The 23,902-nt window shown below is 37.7% G+C and overlaps 1 protein-coding gene across 1 annotated transcript; it reads right to left on the reverse strand.

The window, feature by feature from the left end:
- Positions 1-439: 439 nt before the first annotated feature.
- Positions 440-22,383, reverse strand: hs3st3b1b (heparan sulfate (glucosamine) 3-O-sulfotransferase 3B1b). Its single transcript, XM_088323136.1, has 2 exons — positions 21,722-22,383; positions 440-3,281 (listed from the first exon to the last, which is right to left on the reverse strand). Exons 1-2 carry the CDS (start codon positions 22,132-22,134, stop codon positions 2,663-2,665), a joined length of 1,032 nt encoding a protein of 343 aa, XP_088179262.1. The 5' UTR covers positions 22,135-22,383; the 3' UTR covers positions 440-2,662.
- Positions 22,384-23,902: the final 1,519 nt, after the last annotated feature.

A 23,902-nucleotide genomic window follows, 5' to 3' on the forward strand; every position in this document is an offset into this window, starting at 1 on the left:
TTTTTCCTTGCCCTCATGTTGGTTCCAGATCAGGGGATGGTGTAATAATAGTCTGAAAAAATAGTCGGTGTAATAACCTGTGAAGCACTTTGAGACTCTTTGTGATTAAGGGCTATACAAATAAAAATGACTTAACCTGACTATATAGTTGTTGGAGTAAGTCAAGTTTATTTGTTTGGCCCTTAATCACAAGGAGCCTCAAAGGGCTGAACAGACCACAGATTGCAGCTAACTACAGACTATTATGACACAGTCTCCCGATCTAAAACCCACATGAGGGCAAGGAAAAACTCAAAAACTTATACAAGAGGAAAATGAAGAAACCTTGAGAAGGGACCGCACATGACGTAATCTCCCTTCCAGGATGACTAGGCTGCAATGGATGATGCGATAACAAATAATAAACACATTATAGAGTAAAAGAAACACAAGACAAGAATTTTTGGTAAAATATATATTTATTTATTTCTTCATACAAAGAAATATCACGAATGTTTAGTATTTAGTCGTCTACAAACCACTGTTGCAAATGTTGTCTTATTTGATGTGTAAAAATCTCCCACACACCCTTTCGATAGAATCGTCTTTCTGCGTTGTAAGACGAATAAACAGGTTGAATAAAACTCAACCACGTAGAAAAAACACGGCGACCTCCAGTCGGGTGTCGCTTTTAATCTCGTTTCGCGTGATTGCGGCGGTCACTTTTGGACCATACCCCTTACTAAATCAAATTTTAAAAAGAAACTACACTGGAAATAATACGTAAAGACTGTAAATGCTAGCTAACATTGCACCCAGAAAACCAGAAAAATGTGATGTGGAAACCAAAAAACAGAACTATTGTAACAAAACAAAAACGAGAGTGGAATTGAATTTATTAAGAGGCACAACATTAGAGAGTTCTTTTTTTTTCAGTTTTAGTTTTTTTTTAACCGACTGAGTGACACCTGCAAATGTACAGCCCCCCCAAAAAATTTTTTACGAAATGTCCCTTCTTGCATATCGACAATTCAAGTAGAAAAAAAACGAGGTTAGAATCGTGTAAATGCGGTTTTTGTCATTTATTTTGAAGTGGGTCGTGAATTTTTCTTAGTTCGCTGATAAGGCAATAAACATGGATGCTAAAACACTAGCCTATGTTAGCCTCCGTCGTGCTACATACGAGTCAATTTTAACTCATTCAGCAATTGGTAGAGGGATTTAAAAAGAAAAAGTTGGACATTAATTAGCTTATTAGCGACAGGCTAACCGATAAAATTAATCAGATACTAAAAGCTACGAAACTTAAGGATTACTAGCGATAGCAGTGCATTTATTACCAATGATTCCGATTCTATTACTTGCAAAAATAGCGGTACTAGTAATAGTATCAGGATACAAGAAATTGTAAGAATAGTACCAAAGGCTCAAACCTTTATAGCAAATAAGTCATACTCTGAATTACAATACTCGCCATTTCAATGATGCTAGCACCATTAGTAGCCGAATTTGCATAAATAATAGTGGTATTGTTGGTAACGTTTTTAGCATTGCTATTATTAGTCACAGTACTACAGACTGTAACAATTGAGTACCAGTGGGACTCAGCGTAGACAGTGCTAATGATCAATACTTTTATAGCAAATTGTACTAGCTTGAGGTAAAACACTTAGCAATGATAGTAGCAGCATTAGTAGCCAAGCTAGCATCAGATATAGCAGTGGTATCGCTGGGGATATTTATAGCAATTCTAATATGTCACATTTTTCCGGACGGTAATAGTTGTTTTGGTATCAGAGGGACCTAACATAACCAATGTTGTTATATTTAGGTACAATACAACAATGGTAGTAGGAGTAGTAGCCAAACTAGCATAGAAAATAGCAGAGGTATTGTTGGTTTATGTTTTTGTTAGTCACACTTCCATACACAGTAGAAGTTGCTGAAGTACCAGTGGGACCCAATGTAACCAGTGCTAGTGATGAATACTTTTTGCTTATAGCCAATTCTAGTGATGGTAGCAGGATTACAGACCAAACTAGAATAAAGTATACCAGTAACATTGTGGTAATGTTTCTACCGATGCTAATGTTACAGTTTTACAGACTGTTTAAGTACCAGTGGGACCTAGCTTAACCAGTGCTAATGATCATTACTATTTGTTTACAGTGAATTATAGTAGTACCATATTTTGTTAGAATACTTGTGATTGTAATGATGGTAGCTACCGACATTAGTACCCAATCTAGCATCCAAAATGGCACTTGTACGGACTGTAACAGCTGTTTGAGTGTCAGCGGGACTGCACAACAAGCTAATGGCCAGACAAAAACGCTAATCCTAGAAGCGCGAGTAGCACTTCGTCAATGATTCTGGTTTTCAACTGGAAACCAGTACAGGACCTCGAGGGCCGGAATCACTCGCCCAAAAACCACAGGAATGTTGACTAGAAAGGGAAATCAAAAAACTAACCCAAAAGATTGTGAAAACCGGATGCTATGAGAAAATATGGTTAGGCAGCTTAGTGAATTAATTTGCTTGGAAATAAAAATAAATTATTATAAAATAGATTTCTGTACATTTTACATATATATAGACATTTCTCCATTCAATTCCCAGGGATCGGACAATAATAATAATAATAATAATAATAAACGTAAAAAATACAGTCTTTTTTCTTTTGTCAATCCCAGCCAAAGTTGTGCGCCGTCATCTGGTAGAACTTCATGTTGAAGGGCCGGTAGAAGTCTCGGAGGCGGCGCACCACCTCGGGTCGGATGTCGGGGTGGGTGCGCCCTTTGGTTTTGCCCAGGCAGTGGGGCTTGCTGCTGCCCTCCGCCTTTTTCAGGCACGGGAAGCCCTTGGTCTGGTTGAAGTAGAAGTGTTTGTCCGTGATGATGCGTTTGAGTCCCAGGAAGTCCTGGACCCGGCCCAGTTCTCCGGCCGGGTCGCTGATGAGCCGCTCGCCGCTCACGAACAGGATCTGCTCCATGGGGAAGTACTGGAGCCAGTTGTCCAGGTGCTTGGCGTAGATCCCGATCTGGATAGCGCTCCAGGATGTGTCGATCAGGCCCGTAGTCCTGTTCTTGAAGGTCAGGCTCTCGAAGGACGGGATGTCCGGCTTTTTAGACAAAGTCTGAGTGTAGTCCGAGATGGCCCGGGTGACCGGATCCCGAACCACCACGATCAGTTTGGTGTTCCGCGACATGGCCGAGATCCGGGCCGGAGCCTCTTTGGTCACGAAGTAGCTGGGAGTCTTCTCCATGGTGATCTGGCCTTCCAGAGTCTTGGGCATCAGATCCCTGTCAAGGAAAAGCATAAGAGTTACGACATGCTTTCAGGGTCCCATTGTCCGGTGATTAAAAAAGCAATTACAGTTGACCCCCAGAATAAAGCGTCCCTTCCTTACGATATTTTCCCTTGATGGCATGGGATAAGATGATTTTTAGCCCTTATTACAGCATTTTCGCCACTATACAACATCGAATTACATCTCTAAGATGCCCTTTTGCGATTGGTCGACGTTTGTGTTATGGCATCATCAAAATGCCAATATACTATTGGCTGAATTCCCTCCCACGATGCCTTTCTCTTCATTCAGTTAAGAATGTTTTGTGAGTCACTACAATAAAATACTGTAGATTTTGTCATGTATTTATTGGCTATGGGTCTCAAGACTTGCAGGGATGCTAAAGGGAGAAGCAAAAACAATCACAAAACCAAGGCTTTCAACTATAAAGTAATACAAAGAAGGAACATGCAATGTTTCCCCCATTAAGGAATATGCTTTATGTTTTTTTACTTTATTTATAAGATATGCCGCCCAAGGCTTGCAGTGACGCTAAAGAGAAAAGCAAAAACATGATAACCATTGAAACGAAGTTTGGGATTCTCAAGAAATATGAAGGAGGCACACCCTTGCTAAGTAATATGGACATTACCAATTGATGATTGGGGATTATTAACAATAAGGACAAGATTAAAGCAATAAAATATTTCAAAGGCCTGACAAATCCTGCAAATGGAAGTTTCAAACTCAGTTGGAATTTCAATCTGCCGTTAGCCAATACACTCATTTTACAATTGACAGTGCGTAATAATTCACCAGAAGAGGTTTTTGTACTTTCAAATTGAGCTCAAGTGTGTGTATTTGAAGAAGACACGCAATGGAAGCTACTATGAGTGGCTAGAGAAGGAAACAGTGGAAAAGAGATTTCTAAACCTATGCGTCGTTAATGAAAAAATCATGTTTATGCTTGTGTTCTGAATCAGTACTGCCCTACACCGCCATGGTTGCTATATAATGTAAAATGAGGCTCGATAAATTGTGTAGATTTTCAATCAATGAAATTGAGTTAAATTAACCAATTATATGATTTGAAATCGATCAGGATCTAAATGATGGATTAAGAATAAGGTGGCAGGTTGTGGAATTTGAGTAGTTTTATGTATTTTAAATACTTTTTGAAAATTTGATATAACAATTGAAAATAAATTATTCCAACTCCATTGCGCGGACATTCGAGGGTTAGCAATTATGCTAATCCGAGCAGCACCAATCAGTCAAAGCTTTCGCGATTCCAGGAGCGTTTAACAAGAAACAGTTTTAAAAAAGTGCTAAATTCCTCAAGTAGAGGCCCTCCGCTAATAAAAAAGAAAAAATCTTCACCTTTGACTTTTCGGTGTTGCCAGAAAAGTGCCGAAAAGAGAGCGGGCGGAGTTCGGCTCTCAGGCCAAACAATAGCCATTCTCCTCCCTTGTGATTTATGAGCTGATGCTCTAAAAAGACCTTGTCAGCTAGCGCTTGTGTTTCTTTTCAAAACCGGCCCTTTGTGAAAAAAAAGCCCACAAGAGCCGCTTATCTAGGGCCCGAAAACCATTGAATGGGCTCGCATCAAGCGGAACGTGCGGAAAACTGAAAAAAAAAAAAAAACCTTTGCAGACGTATAAGCGGAGATAAGACTCCAAACTGAGGTCCTTGTCACATGACGCCATCAAAACAAGTAGCCCCGCCTCTGTTACCACCCACCGGGTCCCAGCTGAGATGAACACAGAGGAAGTGGGTTATTTTTGTATTATGTGTCCGTCTTCCTCCCCGTGAGGTTTGATTGGACGATAAAAGCCTGGACGGGTTTTCTGTTTGATACAAAAGCTCTGCGCTCGGCTTTGGTTGCATTTGAATGTCAAATGTTGGATTTGAATGCGGGCAAATTTTCGGGCAGCTTTGCCTAGCCTGGAAAAGAGGGGTGATACTTTGTTGTTTTATTTGATGATACCACAATCAAATTTAAACATACACTTTAGATGTTCAGTAGCATCAAATAACTGAAATCATAATGGCAGCCTATGTCAAGCTCCTTTTGTTGTGAAATACTTGAATGTACTCAGAAAAACTCTTACTTTTTCATTTTTTGGGGGGGTTTGGGTTTGGACTATATTTGAAACTGTCCTTTTCTTACTTTCACCATTTTCATCCTAGAATTAAAAAAAAGCATGAAAACACGCCCCCACTCCTTCAGTTTATTGCCCTCCGTGGCTGAAGATAAAGCACATAGGTGCAGTAGGAGAACACATATGAAGGCTCTTTGAACTCATTTGGCCATCATTAACACCAACTTAATAAATATATTATTTAATATCTAACTTTTTAAAGCACACCTCCAACTACACAACTCACCTTTTGGAAGGCTTGCAGTGGATATCTAGCAATAGCAATCTTTCGACATAAAGTATTGACTATTTTGTCCAGAAAATTTGCAAACAAAGAATCAGTAAGAGATAAAGGTACAGAAACAAAACATTAAAGTTTCCTAGGATCCTCAGAATTCAACAAGGCGACTAACAGACTGGAACACCAAGGAGCTCTAACTGGAAGAAATACGAATAAAAGACCATGAATGACACCTTAGAACACTCACCAGCTCTAACTGGACAGAACATTAAAGGAAGAATACACTTGATATGTTGTTATATCAATTAACTCAAAATGAAAAGGTGAAAGGGAGACAACACAAAAAACATTCACACATGTGAACAGAACAACAACAAGGTGCCCTGATAACGAGACTATGGTATTTCGTGTTGGATCATTTAACAGTTCTAAATGAACAAAACATGGATGGAAAACCACAAAGGATATGTTGGAACACAAACTAGTTCTGACGGGACCAAACATGAAAGGAACATGCACGTGGACAAAACAGTGCCATGGCAATGAGACCATTTAACTGAAGAGCGGGATGGCGCGTTGCACAGAAAATCAACAGCAACCAGATGATGAAGGTGCTGTATCGGAGTCAGATCAGGAGCGTTCTCCTGCTACCGGTAACCATGGAAATCAGTATTGTCCATTTCATGTAGAGAAGCAAACCCGTACTCCAGACATGTCCAAATCCCGCCCCGGGGGCCAGTTACTGCCCATGATCGAAGGCCTCTGTCGTCAAATGAATAGTATATGGCTCCCCAGTTATTTTGATTGTAGTATAAAAAATAATTGTACAAATACATTCACCATTTCACCAGATGATGGCAGTAGCCCTTGGCCACGTTTTCCTTGGCTTTCTGTGAGAATTTTACCCCACCACATTTCAGACATCACAATCGTGAATGTAAAAAAAAAAAGGAAAGTTGATTATGAGGGCCACCGCTTCCAGGACAAGTGGAAATTCGAGTGTTTTCACTCAAATCCCAAACAACTGCATCTGCCTAATTTCCCAAGACTCTGTGGCTGAGTTCAAAGAATATAACATCAGGAAGCACTGCCAGACGAAACATGCAGATTACAAAAAGCTATCTGGAAACGAACGCTGAGAAAAGGTAAAGCAACTGGAAGCTGTTTTCACGGCACAGCCGCGTTTTTTCACGTCAAGTGAAAATGCTACAACGGCGAGCTACGAGATCACAACACTGATCGTACAGCACTGCAAACCTTTTTACGGAGGTTGAATTTATTAAAGACTGGTCAAAAAGCGCCAGGCTGAAGAGTCGGCCCTTATACATTTTGAAGTTGACCATATCTTGCCCTTTAAAAAAAAAACGGCTGAAAGGAGTGTGCCCAAGACACACCACAGGAAGTGGTTCCCCCGACAACCCTGGTGGTTAAGGGAACAGTGAACTGTAAACATATATAGCACCTGTTGCCGACATTAAAGCCCCGCTAATGCTATTACAGCTAGCCTGGCTGACGCAACCGTTTTAGTCGCTTTTGTTAGCGGCTGGTAGCTAGCTTTCAAAGTTTTGTGTCCTGTGTAATTTCTAATAGATATTATTAGCAACAACGTGACTCTCTTGTTTACACTTTCAAATTTCCTTACAGTTACCTCAAAATTTTGGACTCAATGTGGTGACCCCCGATTCCAAATCGTTGCCCATCCCTGTATTAGAATATGGAATGAGTTCTAGTCGGTATGTAAATTATCAAGTGAAGGATTTCATACATTTGACTATAAAGGATTTTATACGATTGACTCATAATGCAATGAAGATTTTCACTGAGTAAGCTTTAATTCAATGACAGGTCAGGCTGTTCCAAATGCAGAGTATTTTGTCTCGTTCTGTTGATAACAGGACTCTGACAGAGGACGGCAGGCGTTGTTTTGAGAACAAGGCGCTGTGTTGTGAGAACGGTGGGCGCAAAACAATTCCTTGGCACGCCCATGGGAGGAGCCTAGACGCCATCTTGCGGGGAGACGTGGGCCAAGAAGAGAAAGCTAAAGGACTTGAGGAAAAGGCTTCCCAGAGACTCCAACGTCACTAAGTTTTCGATGGAGTACACTTAGTTACATTTTTAGGGAAAATAAATCTGCCCCCGTGTGGAAATGTCAGCTTCCTGTTCATCTTTTCCCTCAAGAAACGAGCGCGCATACATTTTTGGGTGAATGTAGGTTGTGTTTGGTTAATGGAGTCAGATAACTACAGTGGAACCTCGGTTTTCGAACGCCTCTCAGTTCGAACAAATCGGAGTCCGACCAAAAATTTCGAGAAATTCTTGCTTCGCTGTTCGGTCAAAAAATCGGAGTTCGAACGCCGGTAATGCGTGAGTGGGTACGCTAGGGTGCGATGCTGAGCGGCGTACGGGTGTAGATTGCTCTTTTCTTGACTTATTGTTATCGCGTGGGCGCGCGCTTCTTTTCGCTTTCGCTTTTAATATCGGTGAACGGAGAGTTTTAGCCCCTAATTATGCCTCCGAAGAAAGTCAGTGCAAGCAGCAAAGTTGCTACAGGTGAAAAAAGAAAAGTAGTACGTACAACTATTGCATTTAAGAAAGAAATAATAGCAAAATATGACGGAAGTGTGCGAGTGTCTGATCTTGCCTGCGCCTTCTGCTGACCACCACAAAGGTAAGAAATCCTATTCATAATTATTTTATTTATCCTTTTTTTTTTTAACACGTTCATGTTAGCGTAATATTTTGTACGGAAGATTACGATAACGCGAACGTACGATTAGCCTGGGTTAGCTTTATGTTTACGTCAAGCATTCAAGGTAAACATTCAGGGTGTTGGAACGGATTAAAACGATTTACATTATTTTTAATGGGAAAAATGATTTCGGTGATCGGACAAATCGGTTTTCGAACAGGGTTCTGGAACGGATTATGGTCGAGAACCGAGGTTCCACTGTAATTCGAACAGTTTGGTAATCGGTATATTTTGATATTTCAATTCCAACACGAGTAATAAGGGACCCCAAATCTAATTTAGCTGAGGGCCCCACGAAGGTTCTAAATGAACAGACCCTCCAGGAGAACCCGTCCTCGGGTCCACTCGAGCGGGATCCTAAAGCCACTCGAGCGCCGCCCGCCATTCACCCCGCTCGCTCCGACGGAAAAGTGACATCTCGCAGAGGGGGAAGGAGGAAACGAGCGCTTGAAAGGACGCCTTTCTTCTGGAGAGCCTCTCATCCTTATCCAGATACTTCACATGGACGTCAAGTGGGAGTCACAAAGACGGGTTTTTTCCTCGCTTGAAAGATCACAAAGGCCACTCGGTGGCTCACTTTCAACACGCTGAGGTTTATACCGAGAAATTATCGTCGAATCGGTGGAAGCTTCTGCCGTATATTTTCATAAGTGGCACTTGAGTGCAAACACAAGCCAGAACCTCGTGAAATAAACGTCTGCGCCGACAGGGAGTTTAATCGCCGGCGATCGTAAATTCCACGCAGGGAGACGCCACGCGGGTGACGATTACTTCATGAACTGCGTTGGAATCGGAATCAGGACTACCGAAGTTCACAAAAACCGCGATATAAGAACGGGTCACTGCCAGGGTTAGGTAGGGTTAATTTAACTGGATTACTTTCAATTACTTTTGGATTACTCCAATACCAAATATGCTAATAAAAGACAAACGAAACTATGAATAAAATGACTAAGTTTTGTGCAGGCTTGGGGAGTAATGGAACACCTGGAACGGCAAAAATGATGTCAGCAAGCTGTTTGGATTTATTTTCATTTTGTTTCTGTCGCATTTTATGTTAGTTTTGCCGGAGAGCAAAGAGATCAAAACCAGGAGAGAAAGGTTACCACGTGTTGTGAGTCATCATTTTATTCCTATTTAGTTTTTTTTGTCTTTTATTAGCATTTTGGTATTGGAGTAATCCAAAAGTAATTGAAAGTAATCAAGTTAAAGTAACCCTACCCAACCCTGGTCACTGGTAGTTTTTGAAAAAGCTAAAGTGACAGTGTGTTAAATAAAACCGCAACTAGTGGTTGTTTCCCTCGAGCCAGAATGCGATCAAACGAAAAACCGGAACAAGTTTTATACAGGAATGGGTAACTATCAGTGTTTCAAAAACTTAAACGGACAGTGTGTAAAACTTCACCACTAAAGGTTGATTCCTTGTGAACTACATGTGATGAGGAACAAAGGAAAAACAGGATTTCTAATGCTATCAAATGAAAAAACACGTATTGATATACAGGAATTTAAGTCACTTAAAGAGACGGTGTGTAAAACTTCATCACTAGTGGTCGATTCCCCTCGAACCAGAATGCTATCCAACGAAAAAACAGAACTATTTCTCTACAGGAATGGGTAACTATCAGTTTTTCAAGAACATAAAGGGACAGTGTGTAAAACTTCACCACTAAAGGTTATTCCTTGTGAACTGCATGTGAAACGGAACAAAGGAAAAACAGGACTTCTAATGCTATCAAATTAAAAAACACATATTTATATACAGGAATTTAAAGAACTTAAAGAGACATTGTGTAAAACTTCATGACTAGTGGTCGATTCCCCTTGATTCCCCTCGAACCGGAACGCTATCAAACAAAAAAAAAAAAACAGAACTATTTCTCTACAGGAATGGGTAACTCAGTTTTTCAAAAACTTAAAGGGACAGTGTGTAAATCTTCACCACTAAAGGTCGATTCCTTGTGAACTACATTAGAATTGGAACACTAGAAAAACAGGAAATCTAAAGCTACCAATTGAAAAAAACACATTTATATACAGGAATTTAAAGAACTTAAAGAGACAGTGTGTTAAACTTCACCACTAGTGGTTGATTCCCCTAGATTCCCCTCGAACTGAACGCTATCAAACGAAAAACCAAAACTAGTTATAAACAAGAATGAGTAACTATAAATTTCTCAAGAACTTAAAGGGACAATGTGTAGGAATTCACCACTAGAGGTTGATTCCCACAAACTGTTTTTGAACTGTAGCGCTATCAAATGAAAAAACAGAGTTATATACAGGAACGGGTGACATTTACTTTCTCAAAAACTTAAAGGGACAGTGTGTAAAACTTCACCACTAGAAGTTGATTCCTTATGAAATACATTTGAATCGAAACACCAAAAAAACAGGACTTCTAATGCTATCAAATTAAAAAACACATATTTATACACAGGAATTTAAAGAACTTAAAGAGACAGTGTGTGAAACTTCACCACTATTCTTTGTGAACTGTGTTTGAACCGGAACGTATAAAAACCAAAAACCAGAAGTTATATATAGGAATGGGTAACTATTTTTAAAGAGTTATAAAGGACAGGGTGCAAAGATTCACCACTAGGGGCCGACTTTTTGTGAACTAAATTCGATTCATGGCACCGGAAAAAAAACTTGACATCAAGTTATGCATGACGGTACCACTGTACTCGACTTGCAAAAGTTTTAGATTACAAAGTACCTGAAAGGGGAAATATTGCCTCTAGTTACTAAGGATACGAAGTCCAAAATACAGTACAGTACACGTTGCTATTCTAAACTCCCAGACTTCTCCAGGCAACCTGCTGCCTATGCATGAATCCCAGCATGCTCTTCACATCCCCTTCCCGCTCTGTAAAAAGTCTACTATATGGTACCGATACAAAGAGCTATCATTCACGATGGACGAGCAGAAAAGTGGACAAGGAGAAAAGAAGATGAAGAGACTTTTTCTGGCCATCGAAACAAAGTAAAGGATAATGGAAAGGTATGATAATACACACCCCGCCGTGCAGCAGGAGTTCAGAAACGACAAGGAGCAATACGCAGCCATCGTTCGATCAGTCCAAATTAATGACATTTTGGCAAAATTCAATGAAGTCTCAAAAAATGGTTGACAGGTCAGGCTAGCTGATTATGACGTGTCCCTCTCGCATTACAGACGGATTATCAAAAGTTGGCAAAAGCAGACGTCATTGGATCAGTTTTTCAAGAAACGCCAGGTAAAAAACACTGCTGAGGAACAGTAAACAAATAGGCCAGTTAAAATGTATACTAATATTTTTTTATTTCCTTTATTCTTTGTTTTGTTTTTTCATTAAGTTCCTCTCGTTTTATATTTTTAGTGCGGTAATCTAATTTTTTTATGTATTTGATTCATGTTCTGATGCTCTTTCATGATATATATTAAAAAAATGATAATACTTTTGCAAGTGTTGGAACAGATTAGCGCATTTACATTTAAAACGTGTCTCTACTTACACATGTTTCAGGTTACAAAGATACTCCCACAACGAATTAGTTTCATAAATAGAGGTATTAGATTTGAAAGAACTTAACTACAGTTCGATTTCTCGTGAATTTCATTTAAATCCGAAGGCTATCGAGCAAAAAATTCATTATTAGGTTCTTAAGTTCTTAAAGTGACAGTGTATAAACAATTCACCACTCGAGGTCGATTACTCGTGAACAGCGTTTGTATCAATACACTGAAAAAACAGGACTTCAAACGCTCTCAAACAAAAAAAAAAACGGAACAAGTTGTATACAGGAATAGGTCACTATTAGTTTCTCAAGAACTTAAAGAGACAGTGTGTAAAACTTCACCACAAGAGGTTGTTGTAGAATGGTGCTGAAGTGTGTACATTATCAGAAGACACAGATTGGAATCTCAGGGAGCGACAATTAAAAAAAACATCAAACTGAATACACTCGAAGCAGCTGAAAATGGCAAATAGCTGGAGTTGGTCAGAACTAAAGGAAACGGCTAACACGATTGGCTAGCAGGAGAAGCCAATTAAATGCAAAACCAGTTGAGGAAGTAATCTTAATACGGAGCAGCTAACAATAACAACACCGGAAAGTAGCAAGCCATAGCCTGCATTTGATTGGCTAACAAGGGTGGCTAGAGAAGGAAACCTCTTGGTAAAATTTTAAAACCTACTTCTAGATTTACTGACAAGAATGGATTTCAGCTGGCGACAAAACATTAAAACTTGTTGATCTCTGCGAACCACAACAACGAAAAATGAGCAGACTGGATACACCCGGAGTGGCTGAACAGAGCTAATAGCTGGAGTTGGTCAGAGCTAAAGGAAACGGCTTACACTAATGGCTAGCTCGAGATGCTACTAAAATGCGAGACCGGTTGAGGAATGTTAAGGACACTCAAGGACAGAGCATCTAACAATATCAATACCGGCAAGTGGCAAGCCACTGCCTGCATCCGAGTGGCTAACATGGGTGACTAGAGAAGGAAACCTCTTAGCAAAATTTAAAAACCTACTTCTAGATTGACTTGCGCTGACAAGGAGGAATTTCAGCTAGCGACAAAACATTTAAACTTTTGCTAATCCCTGCGAATCACAACCACAAAAAACGGGCAGACTGGATACACCCGTAGTGGCTGAACAGAGCCAATAGCTGGAGTTGGTCAGAACTGGTGCAAGCGGCTAGCTTTAGCAGCTAGCAGAAGATGTTACAAAAAAAATGTTGGTAAAGGATTGCAAGCCTGAATTACAGAATTCAGCAACGTTTAATTAATGTTTTTTTTCCTTCTTTTATAAGAACAAGCATTAATTCCATTATGCTAACAAATTCAACAATAACAAGCTAGCTAGCTTGCACTTGAACTCAATTTTATTCCAAGCCTCTAACAAATTCTTATTTTTTTTCTTGAAAGTTTTTTGGTGGTAAAGGGTGAAACAAAAATACATAAAAAAATACAGTAATAAATGAAAAATAATAATCATAATGGGAAGGTAATTGGTTTATTTTGAGTATTACTTGTATTTTTTTAAATTACTTTATTTGATTAAAAAAAATAAAAAATAGCTAGACATAGCTAGCATTAGCCCATTTGACTTGTGTTCTGTATTTTTCTCATTTTTATTCCCAAAATGGCAACAATATAGTTCAATAGTTCAATAAAAATACATTTAAAATGAGTCAAGTGTAAAATTCCAATATCTAATAGCACAAAAGGAGGTAAAGGGGCAGTAAAACTGCGTGAAAAAATAGGTTCTTATGAAAACTTTCAACAAATGTTAAAGTTAGGAAATCAATCTGAAGGCCAATTTTAGTATATCTCATTGTCGTGTTCATAACAACCTTGGCTACTCTGTTAGCCGATACGCTAACACGTTTGTAGCACGTTATTAGTATTAGCGCCCCCTCGGGGAAAAGTGTCAATTCAGCTTATTAACGTTTGTTTATTTAGTGGTAGTGAATGCTTCAACCACCGGGGGCACACCGGCGTCTGAATTAGCACCCCGTTAAAAACGAGACTAATTCGTTAGCGACACACAGCCCGCGTTTGTGCATTCTGTTCTACTGCTTAAGAGGCGGCCATATTGTTACGATCGGTGTGGACTTGGGGTGCAGGGTGGGGGTTCCTTTGCTTTTACAATTAACCACTTGTAATGTCAGTTTAGGCATCAGGAGGGGGGTACATTCTGACATAGGGGGGAAGGGGGTGCAGTCGTGGTCATCGGGGCCCTGCACCCCAACCTCGGAAAGGTCAAGCGTGACACACACACTGGAGGACTGTCAATGACTGGGGACGCACTGTTGACTCACTTGGGGGCGGGGCAAACTCAAGATAAAAGAAATCTCTCCAAACTGTGGCCTGGGTGACATTTGTGGCCCCGCTGTCAGCCATTTTGTGGTCCAGCCCATGCACAACATCTAAAATATACATTAAACTTGTTTTACATACAGTAAATCCGGTACATTGGGGCCATCTGCTGCCGAGACGGTATTTTTTTGCCCAGTAAGTGGCAGTTTTCTGTACTGGCTGGCTAACGAAATTGCCGAGTGTGTTGCCGGGCTGGTACGTGCGCTGGTGCCAGACCATAATTTGAGAAAAATAACCATCTGATGGAAAAAACAAGTATGCTTGAAAGAATGAAAATTTGTGGGGTGAAAGAGAACCTGCTGGACATAATGAGAATTAGTCAGAATGAAATCAGTTTGTAAAAAATGAGAATCTGCTGGAAAAAATGGGAATCCACTTAAAAAAATGAAAAAGAGGGGGGAAGAGGAGAGAATTAATTTGGAAAAAAATGGAATCCATTGAAAATGATGATAATTCGCTGGTAAAAATATGATAATTTGCCTTAAGAAATTGAAAGTCAGTGGGGGAAGAGAGATTCAGCTGAAAAAAAATAAACTGCTCTGAAAAAACATGAATCAAAATTATAAAAGAAAAAACTCGAAAAAAAAAATGAGCATACGCTTTGAAAAAAATAAAATTATATATATATATATATATATATATATATATATATATATATCCAGCTTGGGAAAAAATGATTCAGCTGGGGAGAAAAAAAAATGAGATTCTCTTAGAAAAAGAAAGAAAACAAGCTTGATACAATAAGAATTATTTGGAAAAAGATTAAAATCAGCTGGAATTTAATGAGCATCTGCTGGAAAAAGTGAGCACCCGCTTCAAAAATATTAAAATTCCGCTGGGAAAGAATCAACTGAAAAAACTTGAATCACAATAAAAAAAAAGAGGGGAAAGAGATGGGCATCCGCTTTAAAAAATTGAAATTAAGCTGGGAGGAAAAGAAATGGAGAATCTGTTTGAGAGAAAATAGAGAACGAACTGGATATAATGAGAATTAGATGGGAAAAAAAACAGCTGGAATTTAGTGAGCATCTGCTGGAAAAAGTGAGCGTCCGCTTTAAAAAATTAAAAGTCAACCTGAAAAAAAGCAAATGAACTGTAAAAAAAATCTTGAACAAAATTTAAAAAAAGAATCAGCCGGGAAAAAAAAATGAGCATCTGCTTTAAAAAAAAGTGATATTAAGCTGGGGGAAAAAATGAAGAATCTGTTAGAAAAAAAAGAGATCCTGATAGATATAATGAGAATTAATTGAAATGAGCATCTGCTGGAAAAAAATGAGCATCCATTTAAAAAAAATTGAAAATCAACTTAGGGGAAAAAAAGTGATTCAACTGGAAAAAATGTTATTGGTTAAGAAAAAAAAAGAAAATTAGGTGGGGAAAAAATGACAAACAGCAGGGGGGAAAAAAAGGACAATAAGCCAAACAAATATGAGCATCTGCTTTAAAAATGAGCCTCAGTTGGAAAAATGCATTTTTTACTCCAAGTCTGCCTTTTAAAATCAGCCAGGAACATTTTCAATGAATAAACTAATATTTCCAACAATTTTTATACAAATAAGATGGGCATGAAATCGAACCTTCTGTGTGGAGTTTGCATGTTCTCTCCATGCTTGCGTGGGTGTCCTCCCACATTCTAAAAACATGCATGTTAGGTTAATTGGCCGGTCCAAATTGTCCCTAGGTATGAGTGAGTGAGTTGTCTGTCTCTGTGTGCCCTGCAACCTGCTGGCAACCAGTTAGGGGTGTCCCCTGCCCACTGCTCCAGCACCTTCGCGACCCTTCTGAGGATAATTGGTGCAGATAATGGATGGCTGGATATCCAAATTTATTAAAATCTATGTTTAAAGCCAATATGTTGGAAAAGTTCAAATGAAAACTGAAGTTTTAATTTTGTATTCTTATTTAGCTATCGATCGAGTGAGGTATGACATTTTTCCTTTTTTTAAATTTACATATATTAGATATTAGATTTAAATTTAGAATTAGAATTTGGCCTGGAGAAGGATGGGCGTCACCAGGCTGTACTTGCCCAAGACACACCACAGGAAATGGTGCCCCTACGTTCATAGTGGTTAAGGGATTCAAGCCATTCCATAAATATTTCACTTTGCAGAAAATGTTAACATTATATTTAATTTCTAAAAATTGAAACAGTTATAAGAATTATCGTGTGTTTCGTTTTTATATTTTGTTACCAATTAACTGAAATTAATTGTTATTCATCTATTCATTCACTCAAAAGATTTTTAAGTAATCAAATAGGTTTGCTGGTCATCCTGACCTTATGTGCGGTCCCTTCAAGGTTTCTTCATTTTCCTCATATAGAGTTTTTGAGTTTTCCCTTGCCATCATGTAGGTTTCAGATCAGGGGATGGTGCAATAATAGTCTGTGGTCTGTGCAGCCCTTTGAGACTCCTTGTGATTAAGGGCGTCACAAATAAACCTGACTTAACTTGCTAGCAACATTTTTCAATCTAGAAAGACTTTTTGAAATTTTATGGATTGTTTCGATGTTTTTAAATGTATTTATATTTAATTTTTAGGCTTTTGTCTATTTCGGTAAGCAGTGGTCAAGAGACGTCAGCGTGACCCCCCAAATAAGAAATCCATAGAGTGTCCTGAAGGTTCCGCACCGACGATGATGAAGAACTGGATGTGGGCCCAAGGGCGCCACAGGAGGATGCGTTTAGGGGAAAAGTTCACAAAAGGAGCAGGTGGCCCCAACTTTTAAGGAGGGGGGGCTAATAAAGGAAGGAAGGTCACGGGAGACAGACACGGGACGGGGGTCACCTGCCAGGAAAGTCCATCGCGCCCCGCCGAGGACGAATAAAAGAGCAAGCAGCCATCCAGGACTGTCCCGGATATGGCATGGAAGGGGGAGACTTCAAGGAGGGGGGGATTTTGGGGGATCCCAGGACAAAGACTTGACAGCATGTCTTCACAAACCAGCCACTAACAATAAATAAGAACAGAGTGCTTTGAGAAGACAACGCAAACACTAGCATGCTAATGCTAGCAATGAGAAAATGGAGATCAGGATCTTATTGTGCTTGACCCTTTGGTGGGGGTTGTGGAGCGCCACCTACAGATCGCTGTAAGGATGTACTCCGATACTTGGAATTGTATGGCGGGCTGTTTGTTATCCATATAATTTTTTTTTTAACATGAGACTCCATTCTTTTGAAAACAGGGGCCTTCAACGCAGTGCCCCCTAAGGACAGTTGATGTGCCCACAGACCTGAAAAGATTTCAACAGTGCTGGGTCATTGTGTTTTTCTTGTAAAATTATTTTATTTTCATTAACCGAGTCTATTTAACCTTATTTTTAGTCAGTAACCCAGTAATAACATAACTATTTTAGAAATTCAAATAAATAAACTCCAATTCATGGGCTTCATAGACAAGAAAACCTGTTAGAGTATATTTTTTCTAAGCAATCCAAAGAATAAAATGAGAATTATTCATGAATTAAACACAATTTTTATTAGTCTTTTTATTGATTTATTTTACAGGAAATACAACATATTCCAATTCATGTGTTTTATAAAGCAAATGAGCTAAACATGTGCAGGATTTATTTTGGCTAGCTATCTGACTACCTTTTTAGCTAGCCGTCTTCCTACGTTTTAGCTATTTAGCAAACTAGCTAGCTGGTTTTTAACATTTTTTTGTATGCCATCTAGCTAACGTTTTATCTTTTTTGCTAGTTATCAAGCAAAAGTTTCCCTTCCTTTCTAGCTAGCTTTCCAGCTTTTTTTAAGCTTTCTATTTAGCTATTAAGTTGTCTCTTTACGCTTTTCGGTTTACTTTCCTAGCTAACTATCAAGCTACCTTTGAGCCGTTTTCCAAGCCACCTAGCTAAGTAGCGCTTTTAAAGATTCATATCAAACTGTGTGCCCTTTGCGCTAATTAGTCACAAAAAGCAGCTCGACGCTTGAAAAAGGTTGGAGACCCCTGCTCTAATAAAACAACCTTGAAAGGGAGAAGACACGAGATACGTTGGAATACAAAGCATTTCTAACTAAACAAAACATGAAATGAAGAGAATGCCGGATATGGTATCAAGATTTTCCTCGGGTATCCTATGCCAAACGAATGACTAGCAATATAAGTTTGAAATTTTTTACAAAAGTTTTTTAAAAATATTTTACTTTGGGTATGTACTTCAGCCTACTCCCTTTTGGGGACATGTTTATATAAAATATTATTGTATTGATCAGCGGTTTCTTTGCTCTGTGCGAATATTTTGTTGTTGCCTTTTGTTAAGTTCATTCATTTCTACATAAATCAGCTCTAACCGAATAAAACATGAAAGTAGGACAGCGCAGGATATGTCGAAAGATCAACTCGATCTAACTGGGGGGGAAACATGAAAGTAGGACAACACAGCAAATGTCGGAATATCAAGTAGTACTCACTGAACTAAACATGAAAGGAAGACCAACTAGCGATGAGTGAACAAAACAAGAAGATAGAACGTCACAGGACATGTTGGAATACCAACTAGTTTTAACTGACCGGAACATGAAAGTAGGTGAACGCAGGATACAGTGGAACAAAAATTAGCTTTAGATTAACAAAACATGAAAGTAGGACAGCGCAGGATATGTCGGAATATCAACTCGATCGAATTGGGGGGAAAAACATGAAAGTAGGACAACGCAGGAAATGTCGGAATATCAAGTAGTACTTACAGAACTAAACATGAAAGGCAGACCAACTAGCGACGAGTGAACAAAACATGAAGATAGGACGTCACAGGACATGTTGGAATACCAACTAGTTTTAACTGAACGGAACATGAAAGTAAGTGAACGCAGGATACAGTGGAACATAAATTAAATTAACAAAACATGAAAGTATGCCAACGTAGGATAGGTTGGAATAACAATTCGTTTGAACTGAACAAAACCCGAATGCCAGACCTTTATGAAATCAAAAATTAAAAAAAATTAAAAGAAAATTAACTGAAATAAGTTTAACTGATAAACCGCGATTAAATTGGACCGTTTCAGGATTTTAAAACCAAATAGTATATTTATATGTTCTAATAAACACATTAAAATAAACTTAATCAAATATCTAACTCATAAAATGAAAGAGGTTGATAAAGGAGAATTCTTCGAATACAGTTATTAAAAAAAGAGAATTATTTTGAATAAAATAAACATTTAAGTTATTTCATAGAGTAAGCTGATACGGTCAAATTGAAAGTGATTATTTGTGCTGAAAGTGATTAATTATGACAAATATTTATCTACAATAACATACATACACACATACATATAAACATATAAAACTACCATTTAAGGATTATTTGAACATGTAGGACGATATAATATGAATATTTTGGGGTTTATTTTGAAAATAAAAGACATCAAATTTAAAAAAATAAAAATTGTTTAGACTTTAGTCAATATTTGAGAAGGATTATGGGTAAAAAATAAGACTTCACTCAGTATCCAGTAAACAGTAAATCCGAAAAATTCCAAGAAATCGTTTATTAAAGTTAGCATTTCAGCACGTGCTTTAGAAAGTGTGGTTTCTAATAAAAAAATGTCTTAAATGGTTGATTTATCACCCACATGATTTATTATTTTTATTTTTTTTCGCTATTTTCAGCCCCACTCAGACAAAAAAAAAATCAGAATTTGGTATTTTACATATATTTTTAGGGATTATTGTCCCAAACCAGAAAAAGCATATACATTAAACTTTGCATATATCAAACTACTTAAACGCACTTATACAAATTTTGAAAATAAAATCAATGTTGTTCAGACTTAAGTCAATATTTGAGATGAATTTTGTGTAAGGAAAACAAAATAAAGAGGCAATTATTACTTATATCGGATAATATTCAGAAAAATCGCATAATTATTGCATAAAAAAACTGTTCGGATTCTAACAAAAAAAAAACATGAAAAACAATTTGAATACTCCCTGTATGACTCACATCATTGATTTCTTTATTTTTCCCTTTTTTCAACCCCACTTGCCTCAAAACGTGTGTTTCTTTTTGTTCTTTTACATATGTTTTAGGAAATATTGTGACCAACCCTAGCCGCTTGTTAAATTCCCATCATACATTATGAAAATAAATACATAAATAAAATAAATCAATCTGTTTTTTTTCTGTTTGTAGTTTCAAACTAAACGACAATAAACCACACATATATATCAAACTACCTTTTAAGATTAAACACATAAAATATGAGTATTTCTTGTCTTGATTCGAGATCAAACTCACAAAAAAATGAGAACTTTCAACTTAAGTCCTTATTTTAGAGGAATTAAGTTGAAAGAAATATAAATAAAACTACATTTTATACTGTAGAAATACATGTAAAGCCAATCAGAGAAAATGATCGAATCTTAATTACATTTTCAGTTCATTTTTTTGAAATAGTTTCGGGACACAGTATGAGCAGGTAAAGATAACCAACCTTTTTTTTTTTTTTTTTTTAATCTTTCTTTCCCCTTTTCAGCCTCGCGGAGATATTTGTGGCCTCAGACCCAAGTATTACTTTTGGGTATTTTACATATGTATTTTTAGGGAATATTGTGACAAGCCCTAGCTGCCAGTTAAATTCCCACTATGCATCGTTAAAATGAGAAAATAAAATAAAATAAATTGTTTTTATGCTATTAGTAGTTGCAAGCTAAACTACAACAGCACACACATATATATAAAACGACCAAGATCACTTAAACACATGAAATATGAGTATTTATTTTTGACTTATTTTGAAATGAACTTTACACAAAAATGAGAAAACAATTTAGCTCAAAATTAAGTCCATATTTTAAAAGAAATTCAGGTAAAGTAAATAAAATAAAACTACAATTATTAAGGGAAGGGGAGGAAAAAAAAGACAGAACACTTTCATAAAATCTTAATTATATTTTCCGGATGCATGTTTTAGAAATTGCCTCAAACTATATATATACCCAATTAATTACTAACCTGTTTTACTTCTATCATTTGTTTTATTTTACTTTGTCAGTCACACAAACTTTTATAATACTCGATTTAAGACTCACATTATTTTTTTCATATATTTAATATTTTTCATCCCCACTGAAACGTTTGTGGCCTCAAACCAGAGAATGACTTTTCGGTATTTTACATATAGATTTAAGGGAATATTGTGCCAAACCTGAGTATTCACACGAAACACTTTTAAAAAACAACAATTAAAAAAAAAACTAACAGAATAAACCACAAGAACTGCAGTGTTACGAAGCGTCCGATAGAGACCAGTACTCGCTGCACGTTTATTTTTTAATGTATTTGTGTACTTTTTGTATTAATTATTCATACAATGAGACGAATTAAATGGCCTAAATAATCAAATATTAATGATACCGTATAAAGTGATTACTATAACTGGCGCAATTGGATGATTTGGGAGTTAAAATGGAAGAAAACTGGGCGTCGTTTTACCTGTACCACTCGAGCCCGTTGTGGTAGTTTCGGTCAAAAAAGTGCGGTTCGGCCCCCACGGCCCTGATGTCGGGGTGCACCCTCAAAAACTCGAGCAGTGCCCGGGTGCCCCCCTTCTTCACCCCGATGATGATCGCCTGCGGCAGCTTCTTGCTCCCGGCCCCGTTGGAGAAACTGGACAGGGACGGCCGGTTCTCCGGTTCCGGTTCGTCCCGGGACGGTTCCTCCGAGTAATAGTCCACGTCCTCCCAGCGGAGCCTGGAGAGGAGATCGGCGCGTTCCGGAGCTCCTCCATCCCGGTCCCGGTCCAGGAGGACTCCCGTGGAGCAGGGACCCACGCAGGAGTAAAGCGCGAAGATCCAGATGATGAGCATGATGCCGAGGAGGAGCGCCTTTTTCGGGCTATTTTCCATAAGCCTCCCCGGTCCCGGGTGAGTCCACGCGGGGCATGGTCGCCTCCGTCACTCCGGTAATCCTCGTCCGTCACTTGCTTTCATGGCCCCCCTTCTAAAACGTCTTAAACTCAATAAAACAAATGTAAGACCTCTAAACTTAAAATAATGATTCAGAACAACATCTCGACCATTTGGTATTCTGTAAAAATCATTTTTGTTTTCATTTTTTTTCTACGCGGGTAAAAGTTAAAGACGCCAGGTTCACCTCGCGTGGGAGTCCGCGAACTCAGCGCGCAGAGCTTTATAAAGGATCGCGAATGTGATTGACAACAACGCCAACCAATCAGAGCTCTCGCTTTCAGAGGAACGGCACTAGATTTTTAATGAAAGACAGCCAATCAGAAAAAGGGGGAGGCGGTTAAAATCCCATGTCAGTTTCGCAGATTTCATTATCGAATTTAAATAGGTTTTTTTAATATATCAATATAGTCAAATAAGGTTAACAATCTTAGAAGGTAAATTAGAATAAATATGATACAAAACCAAAGCAAGACGTCATAAATTGTTCAAATGGCAACGTATCGTATTTTAACAATTCTTAAAGGGACAATGTGTTCGTTTAAAAAAATCTTTAATTTGAATAATAAGCAAAATTACGTGGACTATGATATAAATCATTTTTAAAATTCTCGTTGGCGGAGAAAATTGGAAAATTTTCATTCCACATAAATGAGGCTCGCCCACAAGAAGCTGACATGTTTGCCTGTCATCTTGCTGCTACTGAAACTCAAAAAAAACAAAACATATATATTTTTTCTCAGATTCTTTTTCTTTCTTTTTACCTTAATTCCTTTGCCCCTCTTTCTTTTTCACTTTATTTCATTTCCTTTTCCCCATTTTGTCTTTGTTTTTTTTTTGCAAAAGGATGGGCAAAAAGTATCGTTTTTGCTTACACTACAAAATACAGTGACATCTAGTGGTCAGATATTACACACTGTCCCTTTAAAATGTTGTATCTTATTAAACTAAATAACAATTTAAAAACAAACAACATCAATGATCAAATAAGGTTAACAATCGTAAAAGGCAAAGAATAAAAAAGATGATTATAAAAAGGTGAAGACGCAAGATTTCACATATTTTCTAGAATTGGTTTGATTATAATTTCAAAATAATGTTTAAGGATTAATTTAAGAACAAAATAATAGAAAACATATGTATATTTATTTTAAAATAAAGTTTATTTCTTTAATGACTAAACAATCAAATCCAATGGGGGAAAAAAACGCAATCGAGCAACCAGAAAGGGAAAAAAAGTCATAAAGTCCAACTAAATTTATAATGAATAAATGATAGTGAATACATTACATAAATACAATAGGAGCCAGTGTAAAATCAATTTGTATTCATCACTTTTTCACAATTAACTTATTTGGTTAAAACAAAGACTGAACAAAATAATATATGAAAACATTTTCAGTGTTATTTTAAAAGAAAATAAAGAAAATCTATTTTTATTGTGAGTTTTAAATTAAGTGAACTAAATTTAAATTTCAAAAAAGCATATGAAAAGAATGGCCAATTTTCTAATACAAATAAATTAGTTCCGATAAAATCATACTTGCCTTGACTTACTTTACATTATAGGTCACCAGCCTTTTGAAATCTGAGAACTACTTTTTAGTTACCGATCAGCGCAAAGGGGCTACCAGTTTGAAATGGATTAATAAATAAAACAAACTTGTTATGACTTTTATAACTACGTTAATATTGGGTTGTAATTAGT

Source organism: Urocampus carinirostris, chromosome 19, assembly GCF_059441175.1.
Source record: "Urocampus carinirostris isolate Australia breed hairy pipefish chromosome 19, RoL_Ucar_1.0, whole genome shotgun sequence".
NCBI lineage: Eukaryota > Metazoa > Chordata > Actinopteri > Syngnathiformes > Syngnathidae > Urocampus > Urocampus carinirostris.

What these genes read in the sequence shown, in the direction of transcription:
- hs3st3b1b (XM_088323136.1), bottom strand. Translation starts at nt 22,134, where the DNA reads ATGGAAAATAGCCCGAAAAAGGCGCTCCTCCTCGGCATCATGCTCATC. An exon ending in AACGGGCTCGAGTGGTACAG is followed by an intron (nt 3,282 to 21,721) that starts GTAAAACGACGC and finishes TTTCCTTGACAG; the next exon opens with GGATCTGATGCCCAAGACTC.